Source organism: Oncorhynchus tshawytscha, linkage group LG03 (assembly GCF_018296145.1).
Source record: "Oncorhynchus tshawytscha isolate Ot180627B linkage group LG03, Otsh_v2.0, whole genome shotgun sequence".
Lineage (NCBI taxonomy): Eukaryota > Metazoa > Chordata > Actinopteri > Salmoniformes > Salmonidae > Oncorhynchus > Oncorhynchus tshawytscha.
The window spans coordinates 79,842,309-79,865,860 of record NC_056431.1 but is presented as its reverse complement, the minus strand read 5'-3'; the positions used below and the strand labels follow the sequence as shown (position 1 = coordinate 79,865,860).

The 23,552-nt window shown below is 44.8% G+C and overlaps 1 protein-coding gene across 1 annotated transcript in view; it reads right to left on the bottom strand.

The window, feature by feature from the left end:
* Positions 1 to 23,552, bottom strand: part of LOC112246890 (ras-associated and pleckstrin homology domains-containing protein 1) — a 123,192-nt gene that overhangs the window by 28,518 nt on the left and 71,122 nt on the right. Inside the window, 5 exon segments of the mRNA XM_042320056.1 lie at positions 5,545 to 5,610; positions 6,655 to 6,776; positions 14,416 to 14,575; positions 16,888 to 16,965; positions 22,810 to 22,884. Coding sequence (XP_042175990.1) covers positions 5,545 to 5,610; positions 6,655 to 6,776; positions 14,416 to 14,575; positions 16,888 to 16,965; positions 22,810 to 22,884 — 501 coding nt within the window.

The following is a 23,552-nucleotide window of genomic DNA, read 5'->3' as shown; positions in this document are numbered from 1 at the left end:
ACCATAGTAGATACTAACACACCTCACCATAGTAGATACTAACACACCTCACCATAGTAGATACTAACACACCTCACCATAGTAGATACTAACACACCTCAACATAGTAGATACTAACACACCTCAGCATCACCATAGTAGATACTAACACACCTCACCATAGTAGATACTAACACACCTCACCATAGTAGATACTAACACACCTCACCATAGTAGATACTAACACACCTCAACACAGTAGATACTAACACACCTCAGCATCACCATAGTAGATACTAACACACCTCACCATAGTAGATACTAACACACCTCAACATAGTAGATACTAACACACCTCACCATAGTAGATACTAACACACCTCAGCATCACCATAGTAGATACTAACATACCTCACCATAGTAGATACTAACACACCTCACCATAGTAGATACTAACACACCTCAGCATCACCATAGTAGATACTAACACACCTCAGCATAGTAGATACTAACAAACCTCACCATAGTAGATACTAACACACCTCACCATAGTAGATCCTAACACACCTCACCATAGTAGATACTAACACACCTCAGCATAGTAGATACTAACACACCTCACCATAGTAGATACTAACACACCTCACCATAGTAGATACTAACACACCTCACCATAGTAGATACTAACACACCTCACCATAGTAGATACTAACACACCTCAGCATCACCACAGTAGATCCTAACACACCTCAGCATCACCACAGTAGATACTAACACACCTCAGAATAGTAGATACTAACACACCTCACCATAGTAGATACTAACACACCTCACCACAGTAGATACTAACACACCTCTCACCATAGTAGATACTAACACACCTCAGCATCACCATAGTAGATACTAACACACCTCAGCATCACCACAGTAGATACTAACACACATCACCATAGTAGATACTAACACACCTCACCATAGTAGATACTATCACATCTCAACCTCACCATAGTAGATACTAACACACCTCACCATAGTATATACTAACACACCTCACCATAGTAGATACTAACACACCTCAACATAGTAGATACTAACACACCTCACCATAGTAGATACTAACACACCTCAGCATAGTAGATACTAACACACCTCACCATAGTAGATACTAACACACCTCACCATAGTAGATACTAACACACCTCACCACAGTAGATACTAACACAGCTCAACATAGTAGATACTAACACACCTCAGCATCACCACAGTAGATACTAACACACCTCAGCATCACCACAGTAGATACTAACACACCTCACCATAGTAGATACTAACACACCTCACCATAGTAGATACTAACACACCTCACCATAGTAGATACTAACACACCTCAGCATCACCATAGTAGATACTAACACACCTCAGCATAGTAGGAACTAACACACATCACCATAGTAGATACTAACACACCTCAGCATCACCATAGTAGATACGAACAAACCTCACCATAGTAGATACTAACACACCTCAGCATAGTAGAAACTAACACACATCACCATAGTAGATACTAACACACCTCAGCATCACCATAGTAGATACTAACACACCTCAGCATAGTAGATACTAACACACCTCACCATAGTAGATACTAACACACCTCAGCATAGTAGATACTAACACACATCACCATAGTAGATACTAACACACCTCAGCATCACCATAGTAGATACTAACACACCTCACCATAGTAGATCCTAACACACCTCACCATAGTAGATCCTAACACACCTCACCATAGTAGAAACTAACACACCTCACCATAGTAGATACTAACACACCTCACCATAGTAGATACTAACACACCTCACCATAGTAGATACTAACACACCTCACCATAGTAGATACTAACACACCTCACCATAGTAGATACTAACACACCTCACCATAGTAGATACTAACACACCTCACCACAGTAGATACTAACACACCTCACCATAGTAGATACTAACACACCTCAGCATAGTAGGAACTCACATCACCATAGTAGATACTAACACATCTCAACATCACCATAGTAGATACTAACACACCTCAGCATCACCATAGTAGATACTAACACACCTCACCATAGTAGATACTAACACACCTCACCACAGTAGATACTAACACACCTCACCATAGTAGATACTAACACACCTCACCATAGTAGATACTAACACACCTCAGCATCACCACAGTAGATACTAACACACCTCAGCATCACCATAGTAGATACTAACACACCTCAGCATCACCATAGTAGATACTAACACACCTCACCATAGTAGATACTAACACACCTCACCATAGTAGATACTAACACACCTCACCATAGTAGATACTAACACACCTCACCATAGTAGATACTAACACACCTCAGCATCACCATAGTAGATACTAACACACCTCACCATAGTAGATACTAACACACCTCAACATAGTAGATACTAACACCCCTCACCATAGTAGATACTAACACACATCACCATAGTAGATCCTAACACACATCACCATAGTAGATCCTAACACACCTCAACATAGTAGATACTAACACACCTCAACATAGTAGATACTAACACACCTCACCATAGTAGATACTAACACACCTCAGCATAGTAGATACTAACACACCTCACCATAGTAGATACTAACACACCTCACCATAGTAGATACTAACACACCTCACCATAGTAGATACTAACACACATCACCATAGTAGATACTAACACACCTCACCATAGTAGATACTAACACCTCAGCATCACCAGTAGATACTAACAAACCTCACCATAGTAGATACTAACACACCTCACCATAGTAGATACTAACACACCTCAGCATCACCACAGTAGATACTAACACACCTCAGCATCACCATAGTAGATACTAACACACCTCAGCATCACCATAGTAGATACTAACACACCTCACCATAGTAGATACTAACACACCTCAGCATCACCATAGTAGATACTAACACACCTCACCATAGTAGATACTAACACACCTCAGCATCACCATAGTAGATACTAACACACCTCACCATAGTAGATACTAACACACCTCACCATAGTAGATACTAACACACCTCACATAGTAGATACTAACACACCTCACCATAGTAGATACTAACACACCTCACCATAGTAGATACTAACACACCTCACCATAGTAGATCCTAACACACCTCACCATAGTAGATCCTAACACACCTCACCATAGTAGATCCTAACACACCTCACCATAGTAGATCCTAACACACCTCACCATAGTAGATCCTAACACACCTCACCATAGTAGATCCTAACACACCTCACCATAGTAGATACTAACACACCTCAGCATAGTAGATACTAACACACCTCACCATAGTAGATACTAACACACCTCACCATAGTAGATACTAACACACCTCACCATAGTAGATCCTAACACACCTCACCATAGTAGATCCTAACACACCTCACCATAGTAGATACTAACACACCTCAGCATCACCATAGTAGATACTAACACACCTCAGCATAGTAGAAACTAACACACATCACCATAGTAGATACTAACACACCTCACCATAGTAGATACTAACACACCTCTCACCATAGTAGATACTAACACACCTCAGCATCACCATAGTAGATACTAACACACCTCAGCATCACCATAGTAGATACGAACAAACCTCACCATAGTAGATACTAACACATCTCAACATCACCATAGTAGATACTAACACACCTCAGCATCACCACAGTAGATACTAACACACCTCAGCATCACCATAGTAGATACTAACACACCTCAGCATCACCATAGTAGATACTAACACACCTCACCATAGTAGATACTAACACACCTCACCATAGTAGATACTAACACACCTCACCATAGTAGATACTAACACACCTCACCATAGTAGATACTAACACACCTCACCATAGTAGATACTAACACACCTCACCATAGTAGATACTAACACACCTCAGCATCACCACAGTAGATCCTAACACACCTCAGCATCACCAGTAGATACTAACAAACCTCACCATAGTAGATACTAACACACCTCACCATAGTAGATACTAACACACCTCACCATAGTAGATACTAACACCTCAGCATCACCAGTAGATACTAACAAACCTCACCATAGTAGATACTAACACACCTCACCATAGTAGATACTAACACACCTCACCATAGTAGATACTAACACACCTCAGCATCACCACAGTAGATACTAACACACCTCAGCATCACCATAGTAGATACTAACACACCTCAGCATCACCATAGTAGATACTAACACACCTCACCATAGTAGATACTAACACACCTCAGCATCACCATAGTAGATACTAACACACCTCACCATAGTAGATACTAACACACCTCAACACACCTCAGCATAGTAGATACTAACACACCTCACCATAGTAGATACTAACACACCTCACCATAGTAGATACTAACACACCTCACCATAGTAGATACTAACACACCTCACCATAGTAGATACTAACACACCTCACCATAGTAGATACTAACACACCTCACCATAGTAGATCCTAACACACCTCACCATAGTAGATCCTAACACACCTCACCATAGTAGATCCTAACACACCTCACCATAGTAGATCCTAACACACCTCACCATAGTAGATCCTAACACACCTCACCATAGTAGATCCTAACACACCTCACCATAGTAGATACTAACACACCTCAGCATAGTAGATACTAACACACCTCACCATAGTAGATACTAACACACCTCACCATAGTAGATACGAACACACCTCACCATAGTAGATCCTAACACACCTCACCATAGTAGATCCTAACACACCTCACCATAGTAGATCCTAACACACCTCACCATAGTAGATACTAACACACCTCAACATAGTAGATACTAACACCCCTCACCATAGTAGATACTAACACACATCACCATAGTAGATCCTAACACACATCACCATAGTAGATCCTAACACACCTCAACATAGTAGATACTAACACACCTCAACATAGTAGATACTAACACACCTCAACATAGTAGATACTAACACACCTCACCATAGTAGATACTATATATATATAGTAGATACTAACACCTCAGCATCACCATAGTAGATACTAACACACCTCACCATAGTAGATACTAACACACCTCAGCATAGTAGATACTAACACACCTCACCATAGTAGATACTAACACACCTCAACATAGTAGATACTAACACACCTCAACATAGTAGATACTAACACACCTCACCATAGTAGATACTAACACACCTCAGCATAGTAGATACTAACACACCTCAGCATCACCATAGTAGATACTAACACACCTCAGCATCACCATAGTAGATACTAACACACCTCAGCACAGTAGATACTAACACACACCTCAGCATCACCATAGTAGATACTAACACAAGGTTACAGTTACAACATAACAATCTGAAATGACCTGAATAAGTTAACCTTTGTGTGAATAAGTGATGAGGCTGCATATCATACCTCCAGTAGAGCCTCCTTGTTCCGGTCTGCCATCTCACACGTCTCCTTCCGCCCCAACAAATAGTTCTGTGAATTTCCAGGTGAGGGAAAGGAGAGAGGGAAAGGTCAATCAGAGTATGATCGTAAAGGAGAGAGGGAAAGGTCAATCAGAGTATGATCGTAAAGGAGAGAGGGAAAGGTCAATCAGCGTATGATCGTAAAGGAGAGAGGGAAAGGTCAATCAGCGTATGATCGTAAAGGAGAGAGGGAAAGGTCAATCGGAATATGATCGTAAAGGAGAGAGGGAAAGGTCAATCAGCGTATGATCGTAAAGGAGAGAGGGAAAGGTCAATCAGAGTATGATCGTAAAGGAGAGAGGGAAAGGTCAATCAGCGTATGATCGTAAAGGAGAGAGGGAAAGGTCAATCGGAATATGATCGTAAAGGAGAGAGGGAAAGGTCAATCAGAGTATGATCGTAAAGGAGAGAGGGAAAGGTCAATCAGAGTATGATCGTAAAGGAGAGAGGGAAAGGTCAATCAGAGTATGATCGTAAAGGAGAGAGGGAAAGGTCAATCAGGGCATGACCATAAAGTTGAATAAAACCAAAAATGTGTATTGCAGTCTGTCTTTGTCCATAGACTGCTGTCACAGTAAAGAAACAAATATCTAAATATGGAATTTAGCTGAACTGTCCCTTTAACATTTTAGCAGAGAACTAAAACCGACTGTTCACCAAGGAGAAAGCCGCGCTCACCAGTTCCCAATCTCATTCCTCATCTATTAGTCAGAATATAATCATCTACAACATACTGACCTAGATGTGAAGGACACGCTTGGGGGCGGGGGGGGGGGTGTTCATACCAACAGCATAGCTGATACAACCGTGGGTATCCATTTTGGTGAAACCAACCAATGTTTTATTTAAGCAGCTCAGCCTCAGTCAGTGCATTAATGCATTGGTTGTATAATCTGCATTCAATTGTGTAATCTGCATTCAATTGATTGTAAACTAAGGTGAGAAGGTTTAAGGAATGCATTTTCAGCTAATCAGCATACAGGATTGTAACTACCCATGTTACAACTAGACCTGTAGCCCTTCATAACAATGACGCAGTGGTTGTCTGTCTCACCTGAGGGTTCTTGAAGAGGGCGTACTTCTCTATGCGTTCTATGAACATCAGTCTGTTCTGACTGTCTCTGGTCCAGTTCAGAAGGCTGTCCACCAGGTTCTCATGGTCCTCAAAGATACGTTCTGGAGGGAAAGGAGATGGAGAGATAGACTTATCACTACTGGAGGATCTGAGCTCTAGGACCATGCCTCAGGACTTCCTGGCCTGATGACTCCAGGCTGTCCCACAGTCCACCTGGTCGTGCTGCTGCTCCAGTTTCTGCTGTTCTGCCTGTGGCTATGTAGCCCTGACCTGTTCACCGGGCGTGCAGTTTTCGACCCCCTCTCTCTCTCTCCCTCAACTGCTGGCTCGATCTCAGAATGCTCAGCTATGAAAAGCGAACTGACATTTACTCCTGAGGTGCTGACCTGTTGCAACGTCTACAACTACTGTGATTATTATTATACGACCCTGCTGGTCATTTATGAACATTTGAACATCTTGGCCATGTTCTGTTATAATCTCCACCCGGCACAGCCAGAAGAGGACTGACCGCCAGGGTAGCCTAGTGGTTAGAGCGTTGGACTAGTAACCGAAAGGTTGCAAGTTCATATCCCCGAGCTGACAAGGTACAAATATGTTGTTCTGCCCCTGAACAGGCAGTTAAACCCACCGTTCCTAGGTCATCATTGAAAATAAGAATTTGTTATTAACTGACTTGCCTTGTTAAATAAAGGAAAAAAACATTTTTTTTTAAAAGAGCCTGGTTCCTCTCTAGGTTTCTTCCTAGGTTCCTGCCTTTCTAGGGAGTTTCTCCTAGCCAACGATATCAAAGGTATGAAAAAGCTGTATGTAAATATTGTGAGGTATCAGTCTGCACATTCTAAAGTTGGTGTAAATACAAAAGAGCAGTAGGTGTGTTTTAAATATCATGGTGGCCACTAAAACCCAAGGGTCTTTGATTTATAGTATTCTGAACATTAGGCCTATCATGAAGTTGGTTAGAGTATTCTGAACATTAGGCCTATCATGAAGTTGGTTAGAGTATTCTGAACATTAGGCCTATCATGAAGTTGGTTAGAGTATTCTGAACATTAGGCCTATCATGAAGTTGGTTAGAGTATTCTGAACATTAGGCTTATCATGAAATTGGTTAGAGTATTCTGAACATTAGGCCTATCATGAAGTTGGTTAGAGTATTCTGAACATTAGGCCTATCATGAAGTTGGTTAGAGTATTCTGAACATTAGGCCTATCATGAAGTTGGTTAGAGTATTCTGAACATTAGGCCTATCATGAAGTTGGTTAGAGTATTCTGAACATTAGGCCTATCATGAAGTTGGTTAGAGTATTCTGAACATTAGGCCTATCATGAAGTTGGTTAGAGTATTCTGAACATTAGGCCTATCATGAAGTTGGTTAGAGTATTCTGAACATTCGGCCTATCATGAAGTTGGTTAGAGTATTCTGAACATTAGGCCTATCATGAAGTTGGTTAGAGTATTCTGAACATTCGGCCTATCATGAAGTTGGTTAGAGTATTCTGAACATTCGGCCTATCATGAAGTTGGTTAGAGTATTCTGAACATTAGGCCTATCATGAAGTTGGTTAGAGTATTCTGAACATTAGGCCTATCATGAAGTTGGTGTTCCTAGCAGTGGAAGAGCAGAGGGTTGTACGAATCATAGAGCCTGTGGCATCAGTGGAGTAAGAGAGAAGTCTAATATACTATAACTAAATAAACCTTAACCCAACAGTCATATATCTAAATATACCTTAACCCAACAGCCATAGTACTTTATATACTATAACTAAATATACCTTAACCCAACAGCCATAGAAATTTAGATTCTTCAATTGTTCAATAAAACAAAAAAGAGAGACAGGGAAAAAAACAGTAAAATGCATTATACATGATTTTTCCAGAGGTAGGATTTGAACCGTGGTGCGGGTGGAAGCCATTGTCATTAACATTAAGCCTTGAGTTGGCGGTCTAAAATATTGGATTTAGACAGCACCTGGCAAAATTATGTTTTTACAATGTTTTTACATTGTGAAAACGTAGTTGGTATTCCTGGCTTAGTTACCTTGCTAGCTATCTTTATAGATTAGATTTAAAGGATCACATGCTAGCTAGTTAACTTCTTGGATATAGGGAGTGCTATTTTAATTTTTGGATGAAAAACGTTCCCGTTTTAAACAAGATATTTTGTCACGAAAAGATGCTCGACTATGCATATAATTGACAGCTTTGGAAAGAAAACACTGACGTTTCCAAAACTGCAAAGATACTGTCTGTGAGTGCCACACAACTGATGTTACAGAAAAAAAACAGATAAAATCCAATCAGGAAGTGCCGCATTTTTTGAAACCGCCTCATGCCAATGACTCCTTATATGGCTGTGAATGGGCCACGAATGAGTTTAGGCGTTCTGTCGCTTCCCCAAGGTGTCGACAGCATTGTGACATATTTGTAGGCATATCATTGGAAGATTGACCATAAGAGACTACATCTACCAGGTGGTCGCTTGGTGTCCTCCGTCGCAATTATTACGTAATCTCCAGCTGCAGTATTTTTCCGTTTTCTTCTGATGAGAAGCCAGCTGCCACCACTGATAGATTATCGAATAGATATGTGAAAAACACCTTGAGGATTGATTCTAAACAACGTTTGCCATGTTTCTGTCGATATTATGGAGCTAATTTGGAAAAAAGTGACTGCATTTTCTGGCCTTTTTCTTAGCCAAACGTGATGAACAAAACGGAGCTATTTCGTCTACACAAATAATATTTTTGGAAAAAATGAACATTTGCTATCTAACTAAGACTCTCGTCATTGAAAACATCCGAAGTTCTTCAAAGGTAAATTATTTTATTTGAATGATTTTCTTGTTTTTGTGAAATTGTTGCCTGCTGAATGCTAGGCTATCAATACTCTTACACAAATGCTTGTGTAGCTTTGGTTGAAAAGCATATTTTGAAAATCTGAGATGACAGTGTTGTTAACAAAAAGCTAAGCTTGTGTTTCAATATATTTATTTCATTTCATTTGCGATTTTCATGAATAGGAAACGTTGCGTTATGGTAATGAGCTTGAGGCTATGGTTACGCTCCCGGATACGGGATTGCTCGACGCTAGAGGTTAAGCCTTGTTCACATTGACAGTTTGAAGTGACTCAAGTCCAATTTCTTTGCATATCCGATTGAAATGTTTTTCCCCCCTGCAGTCTGAACAGCCAAAAAACACATGGAATCATATATTTCAAGCCACCTTTGTAAGTGGTTTAAAGTCGGATACAAATCTGATTCCTGACCATGCGACTTGTCTGAACGGTCAAACCTGATTTATTTGCCTTAAAGTTTTTTTAAACTGTTATTTTGAATATATTGTTGCTAGCTACTCAGTTGACAGTTTGAAAAGAACATGTGGTAGCTAACTAGCTTGTTAATTGTATACAAACAAATAAGTGAATGTGCTAGAATGCTAAACAGCTACCTAGCAAGCTAGTTGACTGCTGTGGCTTGCTAAACAGCTACCTAGCTAGCTAGTTGACTGCTGTGGCTTGCTAAACAGCTACCTAGCTAGCTAGTTGACTGCTGTGGCTTGCTAAACAGCTACCTAGCTAGCTAGTTGACTGCTGTGGCTTGCTAAACAGCTACCTAGCTAGCTAGTTGACTGTTGTGGCTAGCTAAACAGCTACCTAGCTAGCTAGTTGACTGCTGTGGCTAGCTAAACAGCTACCTAGCTAGCTAGCTAGTTGACTGCTGTGGCTAGCCAAAAAGGATTTCAGATGATCTTATCCTTTCAGTCTTTAAAAGTGTTCTTACGCTATGACAACTGGGAAACGTCCATGGCAGGCTTTGTTGTCACCTTAGCTTGCTACATAACTTCTGAGCGATAGGAAGCACGAGCACCACCACCAATCAGCCTACACTGTGCACACGCCCGTCGTTACTATGACAATTAGCGTAGCCATGTCAGCAACTGACTGAACACAAGCAAATCCGATTTGGGTCGCTTATAATTTGCTGTTTGGAGTCAGTATTCCAAACATTTGAAAAATGAAAAATGATTTTAGCATTAAGGCTTTAGTCTATATTTGTTCAAAAACACAGAGCTAGCTATTTAGCTAGAAACATAAACTTATGCTAGCTACTTTGCACTAGTGATATTGGTTATCTTCTAAATGGCTTATTTTATCAGTGAAAAAGCATTTGTAGGACTATAGGAAACAGGTATTGAATTTACAAGTGTTATTTTGACAACATTTGTTATTTGACAACATTAATTCAGCTTATTCATATAAAACTGGTTGCTAGGCAATTAAAGGTGCAATACGCAAAAATCGCTCCGCCATTTCCTGGTTGCTGAAATGCTAATAGTTTGTCTAATTTCAGTTTGTGACAAAACGAGCAGTCATTGTGCAGAGAATCATTGTATCATCTAAACCGCTGTGAAATATATTTTCCATAAGCAAAATTATTTCGTATTTTCAGCTGTTTGAAGCTGGTGGACAAAACCGAAAGTAAGAGATACAAAAATGAAACTTAACGGGAAGCATAGAAATAGAGCACGTAGAACCAAACTACCGCTTCTCAGACTGGCTTTCAATGAGAGTGACAGATCTATAACACACATTTCTATGTGAATTTGGTTCCCCAAAAAGTAACATATAGCTGCTTTTACGTTCAGTTTTGAAACGCCACGTTAACCAATAGGAGTACTGGATATTGTACAAGTATCACACACCAAACAGAAATATAAACGCAACATGTAACAATTTCAAAGATTTTACTGAGTTACACTTTCTGTTGGTCACCGATACCTAAAAGGACAAAGGACATCCAACCAACTTAACACAACTGTGGGAAGCACTGGAGTCAACATGGGCCCTTTGGAACGCTTTGGACACCTTGTAGAGTCCATGCCCTGATGAATTGTACACTCTGAGTATGTGTCAATGCTGACAGTTCTGTAAGTGGCTTTAGATTAGGAGTTTAATGATTATAGGGTCGTTGGTTCAGATGTCCAACCATACTCATCCCAGCAGCCTTGAGTCATGTAGATCGGTCAACTCTCTCAAAGTCAGTAAAAGGACACAGTGTACAGACCGACAGGCATCACTCAGGGCTGAAGACTAGAGACGCGCATCTGTCTCTTCCTGATCAACGGCCGACCTTAACGCCTGTACTGTACACACACTACATGACCAAACACTATGTGGACAGCTGCTCGTCATTCCAAAATCACGGGCATTAATATGGAGTCCACCTTTGTTGCGATAACAGCCTCCACTCTGCTGGGAAGGCTTTCCACTAGATGTTGGAACATTGCTGCTATAACAGCCTCCACTCTTCTGGGAAGGCTTTCCACTAGATGTTGGAACATTGCTGCTATAACAGCCTCCACTCTTCTGGGAAGGCTTTCCACTAGATGTTGGAACATTGCTGCTATAACAGCCTCCACTCTTCTGGGAAGGCTTTCTACTAGATGTAGGAACATTGCTGCTATAACAGCCTCCACTCTTCTGGGAAGGCTTTCCACTAGATGTTGGAACATTGCTGCTATAACAGCCTCCACTCTTCTGGGAAGGCTTTCCACTAGATGTTGGAACATTGCTGCTATAACAGCCTCCACTCTTCTGGGAAGGCTTTCCACTAGATGTTGGAACAGAGCTGTGTCAACCTACATAGACTGAGGCAGAGCTGTGAACCTACATAGACTGAGGCAGAGCTGTGTCAACCTACATAGACTGAGGCAGAGCTGTGAACCTACATAGACTGAGACAGAGCTGTGAACCTACATAGTGTCATGGCGTTGGCCTGGGGGTTGGTTTATGACAGTCATAAATACCTCTTCCCCCCTTTTTCCTCTCATTACCCTACTGATGTGACATTTGAAAACCCCTTGGTTAACATAGAGATTCTGGGAACATCAGAAGGTGAGGGGGAAATCCTCTTTGCCTCTCTCCAATCCTCTCTGCTGTACTGTGATGACAGACCACATACTAACAGACTGTCTCAACGGCCACCAATCCTCTCTGCTGTACTGTGATGACAGACCACATACTAACAGACTGTCTCAACGGTCACCAATCCTCTCTGCTGTACTGTGATGACAGACCACATACTAACAGACTGTCTCAACGGCCACCAATCCTCTCTGCTGTACTGTGATGACAGACCACATACTAATGGCCCATCTCAACGGGCTGTACTGTGATGACAGACTGCTCTGCTGCAGAATGTCAATGGCTTTTAATACCCTCCCTCTTGGGGTGTTTTCATATTCTAAGCGATTGAATCTTTTCATCCCGGTTGTGGCTGCCCATCCCCCTCTGCTGCTCAGAGCAGACCACGGCCACATAACGATGGCTGCCCATCCCCCTCTGCTGCTCAGAGCAGACCACGGCCACATGACGATGGCTAGTAATCCCTTTGGTATTTCAGAAAAGCAACTCGGAAATTATATAAAGAATTGTATGTCTGTGTCATCGCTCCAGTGTCTCATCCATCTGCAGCCGGAGCAGTGTCTCATCCATCTGCAGTCGGAGCAGTGTCTCATCCATCTGCAGTCGGAGCAGTGTCTATCCATCTGCAGCCGGAGAAGTGTCCTAACCATCTGCAGTTGCAGAAGTGTCTTATCCATCTGTAGTCGGAGCAGTGTCTGCAGTGTCTTATCCATCTGCAGTTGGAGAAGTGTCTTATCCATCTGCAGTCGGAGAATTGTCTTATCCATCTGCAGTCGGAGAATTGTCTTGTCCATCTGCAGTCGGAGCAGTGCCTTGTCCATCTGCAGTTGGAGAAGTGTCGTATCCATCTGCAGTTGGAGAAGTGTCGTATCCATCTGCAGTTGGAGAAGTGTCTATCCATCTGCAGTCGGAGAAGTGTCTCATCCATCTGCAGTCGGAGCAGTGTCTATCCATCTGCAGCCGGAGAAGTGTCTAACCATCTGCAGTTGCAGAAGTGTCTTATCCATCCTGCAGTGTCTGCAGTGTCTTATCCATCTGCAGTTGGAGAAGTGTCTTATCCATCTGCAGTCGGAGAATTGTCTTATCCATCTGCAGTCGGAGAATTGTCTTGTCCATCTGCAGTCGGAGCAGTGCCTTGTCCATCTGCAGTTGGAGAAGTGTTATCCATCTGCAGTTGGAGAAGTGTCGTATCCATCTGCAGTTGGAGAAGTGTCGTATCCATCTGCAGTTGGAGAAGTGTCTATCCATCTGCAGTCGGAGAAGTGTCTTATCCACCTGCAGTCAGAGCAGTGTCGTATCCATCTGCAGTTGGAGAAGTGTCTTATCCATCTGCAGCTAGAGAGGTTTCTTATCCACCTGCAGTCAGAGCAGTGTCTTATCCAACTGCAGTCAGAGCAGTGTCTTATCCATCTGCAGTCGGAGAAGTGTGTTATCCATCTGCAGTCGGAGAAGTGTGTTATCCATCTGCAGTCGGAGAAGTGTCTTATCCATCTGCAGTCGGAGAAGTGTCTTATCCATCTACAGTCGGAGAAGTGTCTTATCCATCTGCAGTCGGAGCAGTGTCTCATCCATCTGCAGTCGGAGAAGTGTCTTATCCATCTGCAGTTGGAGAAGTGTCTTATCCATCTGCAGTTGGAGAAGTGTCTTATCCATCTGCAGTCGGAGCAGTGTCTTATCCATCTGAAGTTGGAGAAGTGTCTTATCGATCTGCAGTCGGAGCAGTGTCTTATCCATCTGCAGTCGGAGCAGTGTCTTATCGATCTGCAGTCGGAGCAGTGTCCACAGTATTTGTGTGTGTTTGCTCCTTACCCATCTGTAGTTCGTTGATGGTCTCGACCAGGGACCAGTCAGGACTGTAGCCACAGTGGGACTTGTCCAACAAGCTGTCCAGAACCTGTCTGACAGTCTGTCTCTCGTCCACCATCATGGTTTTAGAGCTCTCATCTGACAGGTGCACTCTGATCACCAGCTAGAGGGGAGGAGACACAGAGAGAGGGAGTCTTCACATCAGACTACTTATGTAGAATGGTTCAATAAAAGCTGATCACCAGCTAGAAGGGACCACACACAGACAGCAGGCTAACTTTACATCACATACGGGTCACACACTGGATCACAAACTTTTTTTACACCTTTTTTTCCCCTCCAATTTTGTGGTATCTAATTGGTAGTTACAGTCTTGTCCCATCGCTGCAACTCCCAACGTCCCCCGTTGTTTCATATTCTCCCAGATTAGTAATCGGATTAAGATACATTTTGAACCAATTCTCCGCAGTAGGGAAGCTGTTCTCTCTTCCATATAAAGCAGTTATTCCTCTCAGCTCCAAAGCACTTCCTCAAAACAGGAACAGTCAGAATATCTCATAGTAAGGAACAAGAGAGAGAGGTAGAGAGAAGGAAAGAGAGTGAGGTAGAGAGTAAGAGAGAGAGGATGAGAGAGAGAAAGTGAGAGAAAGAGAGTGAGAGAAAGAGGGAGAGAGAGAAAGAGGGAGAGAGAGTGAGGGAGAGTGTGAGGGAGAGAGAGAGTGAGGTAGAGAGAGAGTGAATGAGGGAGAGAGAGAGAGTGAGGGAGAGAGAGAGAGTGAGGGAGAGAGAGAGTGAGGGAGAGAGAGAGAGAGAGTAAAGGAGAGAAGGAGTGAGAGAGAGAGAGTGAGGGAGAGAGCCTGGGGTCCTGTATGCAGTAACCTGAGCCATATAACAGAGTAGGGCATTCATCACTAATCCTCTGTACAGACCAGTGAAGCCATCTTATGTGCAAACAAGGTCTATCCATTCCCCTGGGTAAAGCTGTTGCCATCACTTTTAACACAATCTAAGTATGCTTCACGATTCAAAGTGCATCACAGGTGAATCTCAGGTGCATCAGGTGACAGAGGGTCAATCTCTGCTGCTGGATCTGTCTAGTAGGAGTCAGTCAGGTAAACTCACCTGTTCAACCTGTCTATTTAGTAGGAGTAGCAGCTACCTGGTAGCATGAGTCAGTCAGGTAAACTCACCTTTTCAACCTGTCTATTTAGTAGGAGTTAGTCAGGTAAACTCACCTTTTCAACCTGTCTATTTAGTAGGAGTCTGTCAGGTAAACTCACCTATTCAACCTGTCTATTTAGTAGGAGTAGCAGCTACCTGGTAGCATGAGTCAGTCAGGTAAAGTCACCTTTTCAACCTGTCTATTTAGTAGGAGTTAGTCAGGTAAACTCACCTGTTCAACCTGTCTATTTAGTTAGCAGCTACCTGGTAGCATGAGTCAGTCAGGTAAACTCACCTGTTCAACCTGTCTATTTAGTAGGAGTAGCAGCTACCTGGTAGCATGAGTCAGTCAGGTAAACTCACCTTTTCAACCTGTCTATTTAGTAGGAGTAGCAGCTACCTGGTAGCATGAGTCAGTCAGGTAAACTCACCTTTTCAACCTGTCTATTTAGTAGGAGTAGCAGCTACCTGGTAGCATGAGTCAGTCAGGTAAACTCACCTTTTCAACCTGTCTATTTAGTAGGAGTAGCAGCTACCTGGTAGCATGAGTCAGTCAGGTAAACTCACCTTTTCAACCTGTCTATTTAGTAGGAGTTAGTCAGGTAAACTCACCTTTTCAACCTGTCTATTTAGTAGGAGTCTGTCAGGTAAACTCACCTATTCAACCTGTCTATTTAGTAGGAGTAGCAGCTACCTGGTAGCATGAGTCAGTCAGGTAAAGTCACCTTTTCAACCTGTCTATTTAGTAGGAGTTAGTCAGGTAAACTCACCTGTTCAACCTGTCTATTTAGTAGGAGTAGCAGCTACCTGGTAGCATGAGTCAGTCAGGTAAACTCACCTGTTCAACCTGTCTATTTAGTAGGAGTAGCAGCTACCTGGTAGCATGAGTCAGTCAGGTAAACTCACCTGTTCAACCTGTCTATTTAGTAGGAGTAGCAGCTACCTGGTAGCATGAGTCAGTCAGGTAAACTCACCTGTTCAACCTGTCTATTTAGTAGGAGTAGCAGCTAACTGGTAGCAGGAGTCAGTCAGGTAAACTCACCTTTTCAACCTGTCTATTTAGTAGGAGTAGCAGCTACCTGGTAGCATGAGTCAGTCAGGTAAACTCACCTTTTCAACCTGTCTATTTAGTAGGAGTAGCAGCTAACTGGTAGCAGGAGTCAGTCAGGTAAACTCACCTTTTCAACCTGTCTATTTAGTAGGAGTAGCAGCTACCTGGTAGCATGAGTCAGTCAGGTAAACTCACCTTTTCAACCTGTCTATTTAGTAGGAGTAGCAGCTACCTGGTAGCATGAGTCAGTCAGGTAAACTCACCTTTTTAACCTGGGCCTCCTTGATCTTCTCCAAAGCCACACGGATCTTCTCTGCCTTCTTCTTGGCAACCTGCTCCTCCTACACACACACACACACACAGCACCATTACAGAAGAGTCCACACAGCCCCCCCCCCTTCTATCCATCTCCCCCTCCCCTCAGGTGGGAACCTCCACCTTCCTCATGCCATCTCCACTCGCTCACTTACCTGGCTTCTCCAACAAGATGCCATTGTGACGATCTCTATCTACACCAGGCAACGTTTCTGTGTTCCTTTATGGAACAAAACATATATATTCCCAGTTTAAAATTGAAGGTATAGAATTGAAGTGCGTCTTTGGTATAAAATCTGTTTCATTGTCGTCAAAACAGTGTCTTGTCTTTCAGAGATGGCTACTGTTAAAATCGTCCCCCGTTGTTTCATATTCTCCCAGATTAGTATTCGGATTAAGCTACATTTTGAACCAATTCTCCGCAGTATAGAAGCTGTTCTCTCTTCCATATAAAGCAGTTATTCCTCTCAGCTCCAAAGCACTTCCTCAAAACAGGAACAGTCAGAGTATCTCAAAATAAAATAACTTTTTGTTGTTGTATCTCCTGTAGTTAGTGAACCAATCCAGTTAGTCCATTACCATCCCTGCCCGGCGAGGAGCTTCCAATCACAGAGATACGTACGAGACTAGTAGTAAACTAGACAATACTAAATGATTCTGTTCAAAACAAACAACTCTATCCCTCTTCCAGTGGTTGCTGCTCAGACCAGACACCTGAACATGTGTCCAGCTAGAGAGAGTCACGATAGAAACTGAGAACAGGAATGGAGAGGATCCTTTCACTAGGATACATCCCTGGCAGAGAGCGAGGGAGGTTGAGAGGGAGGACGGGCTGGCTGTGCCAACACCACACACACACAGACGGTGATCCCTCCCTCTCTTTCTGTTGTGATAATGATCTCCCTCGCCCACTCCCTCCCTTCTTATGTTACTGCTGGAATTTAAAAAGGATTAAATTTAGATTGTGTCACTGGCCTACACACAATACCCCATAATGTCAAAGTAGAATGATGTTTTTAGAAATGTTTACAAGGTGGGAAAGGGCAGTGCGGCTCGCAATAGAGATAGCATCATCTGTGGATCTGTTGGGACGGTATGCAAATTGGAGTGCATCTAGGGTTTTCTGGGATGATGGTGTTGATGTGAGCCATGACCAGCCTTTCAAAGCACTTCATGGTTATCGACGTGAGTGCTACGGGCCGGTAGTCATTTAGGCAGGTTACCTTAGCATTTTTGGGCACAGGCACTATGGTGGTGTGCTTGAATCATGTAGGTATTACAGACTCGGTCAAGGAGAGGTTGAAAATGTCAGTGAAGAAACTTGCCAGTTGGTGCACGCAATGTTCTGAGTACACGTCCTGGTAATCCGTCTGGCCCAGCGGCATTGTGAATGTTGACCTGTTTAAAAGTCTTGCTGACATTGGCAACAGAGACAGTGATCACACAGTCGTCCGGAACAACTGGTGCACTCATGTATGATTCAGCGTTGCTTGCCTCGAAGTGAGCAAAGAAGGCATTTAGCCCGTCTGGTAGGCTCGTGTCACTGGGCAGCTCACGGCTGGGTTTTCCTTTGTAGTCCGTAAGAGTTTGCAAACCCCGCCACATCCGATGAGTGTCAGGGCCAGTGAAGTAGGATTCAATCAGAGTCCTGTATTGAGGCATTGCCTGTTTGATGATTTGTCAGATGGCGTAGTGGGATTTCTAATTAAAGTCCGGATTAGTGTCCCACTCCTTGAAAGCGGCAGCTCAAGGCTTTAACTCGGTGCGGATGTTGCCTGTGATCCATGGCTTCTGGTTAGGATATGTACGTACAGTCACTGTGGGGATGACGTCGTCGATGCACTTATTGATGAAGCTGGTGACTGAGGTGGTATACTCCTCAATGCCATCAGATGAATCCAGAAACATACTCCAGTCTATGCTAGCAAAACACTGGTACTTCAACTCTCCCCTGACAAGCCCGGTCATCCACTGGCACATCTCCTGACAAGCCCGGTCATCCACTGGCACATCTCCTGACAAGCCCGGTCATCCACTGGCACATCTCCTGACAAGCCCGGTCATCCACTGGCACATCTCCTGACAAGCCCGGTCATCCACTGGCACATCTCCTGACAAGCCCGGTCATCCACTGGCACGTCTCCTGACAAGCCCGGTCATCCACTGGCACATCTCCTGACAAGCCATCCACTGGCACGTGACAAGCCCGGCCATCCACTGGCACATCTCCTGACAAGCCCGGTCATCCACTGGCACATCTCCTGACAAGCTGGTCATCCACTGGCACATCTCCTGACAAGCCCGGTCATCCACTGGCACATCTCCTGACAAGCCCGGTCATCCACTGGCACATCTCCTGACAAGCCCGGTCATCCACTGGCACATCTCCTGACAAGCCCGGTCATCCACTGGCACATCTCCTGACAAGCCCGGTCATCGACTGGCACGTCTCCTGACAAGCCCGGTCATCCACTGGCACATCTCCTGACAAGCCCGGCCATCCACTGGCACATCTCCTGACAAGCATCCACTGGCACGTCTCCTGACAAGCCCGGCCATCCACTGGCACATCTCCTGACAAGCCCGGTCATCCACTGGCACATCTCCTGACAAGCCCGGTCATCCACTGGCACATCTCCTGACAAGCCCGGTCATCCACTGGCACATCTCCTGACAAGCCCGGTCATCCACTGGCACATCTCCTGACAAGCCCGGTCATCCACTGGCACATCTCCTGACAAGCCCGGTCATCCACTGGCACATTGAACGTTTCCTCTCCAAGCACTGTGAGTAGACCAGTCAATTTTCTTTCAGTGTAAGTAGTCACTCACAAACACAATCACGTTATTACACATCATTGATTTTCCTCCTTGTTTGGACTAACTCGTTCTCATTTCTCTTTTGTCTGACTGTGTAGTGACTGGTGTTGTTTTTGTCTTCCTGGTCAAATCCTATCCTGCCATCAGTGGAAGAGTTCTTCTCCAACACCATCCATCCATGATGAGCCTGTCCTGCACTGAAGCCTCAACACCTCAACCCCTGTCCTGCACTGAAGCCTCAACACTTCAACCCCTGTCCTGCACTGAAGCCTCTGAACACATCAACCCCTGTCCTGCACTGAAGCCTCTGAACACATCAACCCCTGTCCTGCACTGAAGCCTCTGAACACATCAACCCCTGTCCTGCACTGAAGCCTCAACACATCAACCCCTGTCCTGCACTGAAGCCTCAACACCTCAACCCCTGTCCTGCACTGAAGCCTCAACACCTCAACCCCTGTCCTGCACTGAAGCCTCAACACCTCAACCCCTGTCCTGCACTGAAGCCTCAACACCTCAACCCCTGTCCTGCACTGAAGCCTCAACACATCAACCCCTGTCCTGCACTGAAGCCTCAACACCTCAACCCCTGTCCTGCACTGAAGCCTCAACACCTCAACCCCTGTCCTGCACTGAAGCCTCAACACATCAACCCCTGTCCTGCACTGAAGCCTCAACACCTCAACCCCTGTCCTGCACTGAAGCCTCAACACATCAACCCCTGTCCTGCACTGAAGCCTCAACATCAACCCCTGTCCTGCACTGAAGCCTCAACACCTCAACCCCTGTCCTGCACTGAAGCCTCAACACCTCAACCCCTGTCCTGCACTGAAGCCTCAACACCTCAACCCCTGTCCTGCACTGAAGCCTCAACACATCAACCCCTGTCCTGCACTGAAGCCTCAACACATCAACCCCTGTCCTGCACTGAAGCCTCAACACATCAACCCCTGTCCTGCACCGAAGCCTCAACACATCAACCCCTGTCCTGCACTGAAGCCTCAACACATCAACCCCTGTCCTGCACCGAAGCCTCAACACATCAACCCCTGTCCTGCACTGAAGCCTCAACACATCAACCCCTGTCCTGCACCGAAGCCTCAACACCTCAACCCCTGTCCTGCACTGAAGCCTCAACCCCTCAGCTCATGCCTCATACTCTCATCTAATCACCGATGTGATCCCTTCCCAACACTGCAAGTAGCTCTCTCATTCCCATTCCCCATTATATTGTACTATATATATGTCTACTAAATGCTTTAAGTGAAACTAATCAGTCTGACGATTTTTGAAACAGTCTGTCATCTCCGTGCGGTCCACGCCTATACCATGGGTCTCCCATCCTCCTCAAATGTTCAAGTCACAAGCCTCCGCTGGTGTGGGTGTCTGGCCCAGTCCAGACAGGACATGTTGGCATGGTGTGGGTGTCTGGCTCAGTCCAGACAGGACATGTTGACATGGTGTGGGTGTCTGGCCCAGTCCAGACAGGACATGTTGACATGGTGTGGGTGTCTGGCCCAGTCCAGACAGGACATGTTGACATGGTGTGGGTGTCTGGCCCAGTCCAGACAGGACATGTTGACATGGTGTGGGTGTCTGGCCCAGTCCAGACAGGACATGTTGACATGGTGTGGGTGTCTGGCTCAGTCCAGACAGGACATGTTGACATGGTGTGGGTAGCTGGCTCAGTCCAGACAGGACATGTAGACATGGTGTGGTTGGCTGGCCCAGTCCAGACAGGACATGTTGACATGGTGTGGGTAGCTGACCCAGAGAGGACATGTTGACATGGTGTGGGTGGCTGGCTCAGTCCAGACAGGACAGGACATGTTGACATGGTGTGGGTAGCTGGCCCAGACAGGACTTGTTGACATGGTGTGGGTAGCTGGCTCAGACAGGACATGTTGACATGGTGTGGGTAGCTGGGTCAGACAGGACATGTTGACATGGTGTGGGTGGCTGGCCCAGACAGGACTTGTTGACATGGTGTGGGTAGCTGGCCCAGACAGGACTTGTTGACATGGTGTGGGTAGCTGGGTCAGTCCAGACAGGACATGGTGTGGGTGGCTGGCCCAGTCCAGACAGGTCATGTTGACATGGTGTGGGTAGCTGGCTCAGACAGGACATGTTGACATGGTGTGGGTAGCTGGGTCAGTCCAGACAGGACATGGTGTGGGTGGCTGGCCCAGTCCAGACAGGTCATGTTGACATGGTGTGGGTGGCTGGCCCAGTCCAGACAGGTCATGTTGACATGGTGTGGGAGGCTGGCCCAGTCCAGACAGGTCATGTTGACATGGTGTGGGTGGCTGGCCCAGTCCAGGTACAATCCATTCTAATGGTACTGTTAAACCACACAGTACAGTCGTAAACACTCCCCATTCAGTACATGGAACTACAGTTGACCTTAGTCTCATCCCTGTGGAATGGGAGAACGGTACAGAGACTGCAGAGGTAGACAGCAGGAGCAAGGGGAGGGAGTGAGGAGTAGGGAGGGAGAGAGAGACAGATGAGGGGACAGGAAGTAGGCCCGAACAGGGGGAAGGAGTGAGGAGTAGGGAGAGAGAGGGCAGCAGAAGGGAGAGAGGGAGAGGGAGAGAGAGAGAGAGAGAGAGAGATGAGGGGGTAGGAAGTAGGCCGAGCAGGGGGAGGGAGTGAGGAGTAGGGAGGGAGAGAGAGAGAGGGATGAGGGGACAGGAAGTAGGCCGAACAGGGGGAGGGAGTAGGGAGTGAGAGAGAGAGAGATGAGGGGGTAGGAAGTAGGCCGAGCAGGGAGAGGGAGTGAATTGGAAATGCAAATCACAGAGAACCTGACAGCATGCAGGAGGAGGATGTAGAGGAGCAGAGAACCTGACAGCATGCAGGAGGAGGATGTAGAGGAGCAGAGAACCTGACAGCATGCAGGAGGAGGATGTAGAGGAGCAGAGAACCTGACAGCATGCAGGAGGAGGATGTAGAGGAGCAGAGAACCTGACAGCATGCAGGAGGAGGATGTAGAGGAGCAGAGAACCTGATAGCATGCAGGAGGACGTAGAGGAGCGAAGTAGGAGTCACCTTGGTCAGCAAGTGAGAGGGCTTCCCTGCTATATTTTGCAGAATCAGAGAGGTTTCCCAGTCCAGATAGGAGTGCTTGGTGCAGAAAGGAGAGGAAGAGAGACAAGGGACATCAAGGACATCAGTGATTGGTAATGAATACATTTGTGCATTTTCAACCTGCTGTGGAAGCATTTGTGGAAGCATAGGAAGACTGGTGTGATCAAGATGAAACAGAGTGAAGGAGACATGACTCATGACCACACTGTGGGGAAACATTGATCCCTGTCCTTCCTCAATGTCCTGTCCATCAAATACCATTCAGATGGGAAGAAAACCTACTTTAGTTTCAACCTTTAAAAGGACCTTAGCAGGCTGTTGAGGGATGTGGTGTTGGCACAGGGGGTATCCACACACACACTGGAGCTGATCTGGAGGTCATCACTACTGTACCCTCCTTACCCTCCATAGACCCTGCCTCTAGAGACACTACTGTAGCCTCCTCACCCTCCATAGACTGATAATCTATAGTACACCACTAATCAATAGTATACTGATAATCAATAGTATACTGATAATCAATAGTATACTGATAATCAATAGTATACTGATAATCAATAGTATACTGATAATCAATAGTATACTGATAATCAATAGTATACTGATAATCAATAGTATACTGATAATCAATAGCATACTGATAATCAATGGTATACTGATAATCAATAGTATACTGATAATCAATAGTATACTGATAATCAATA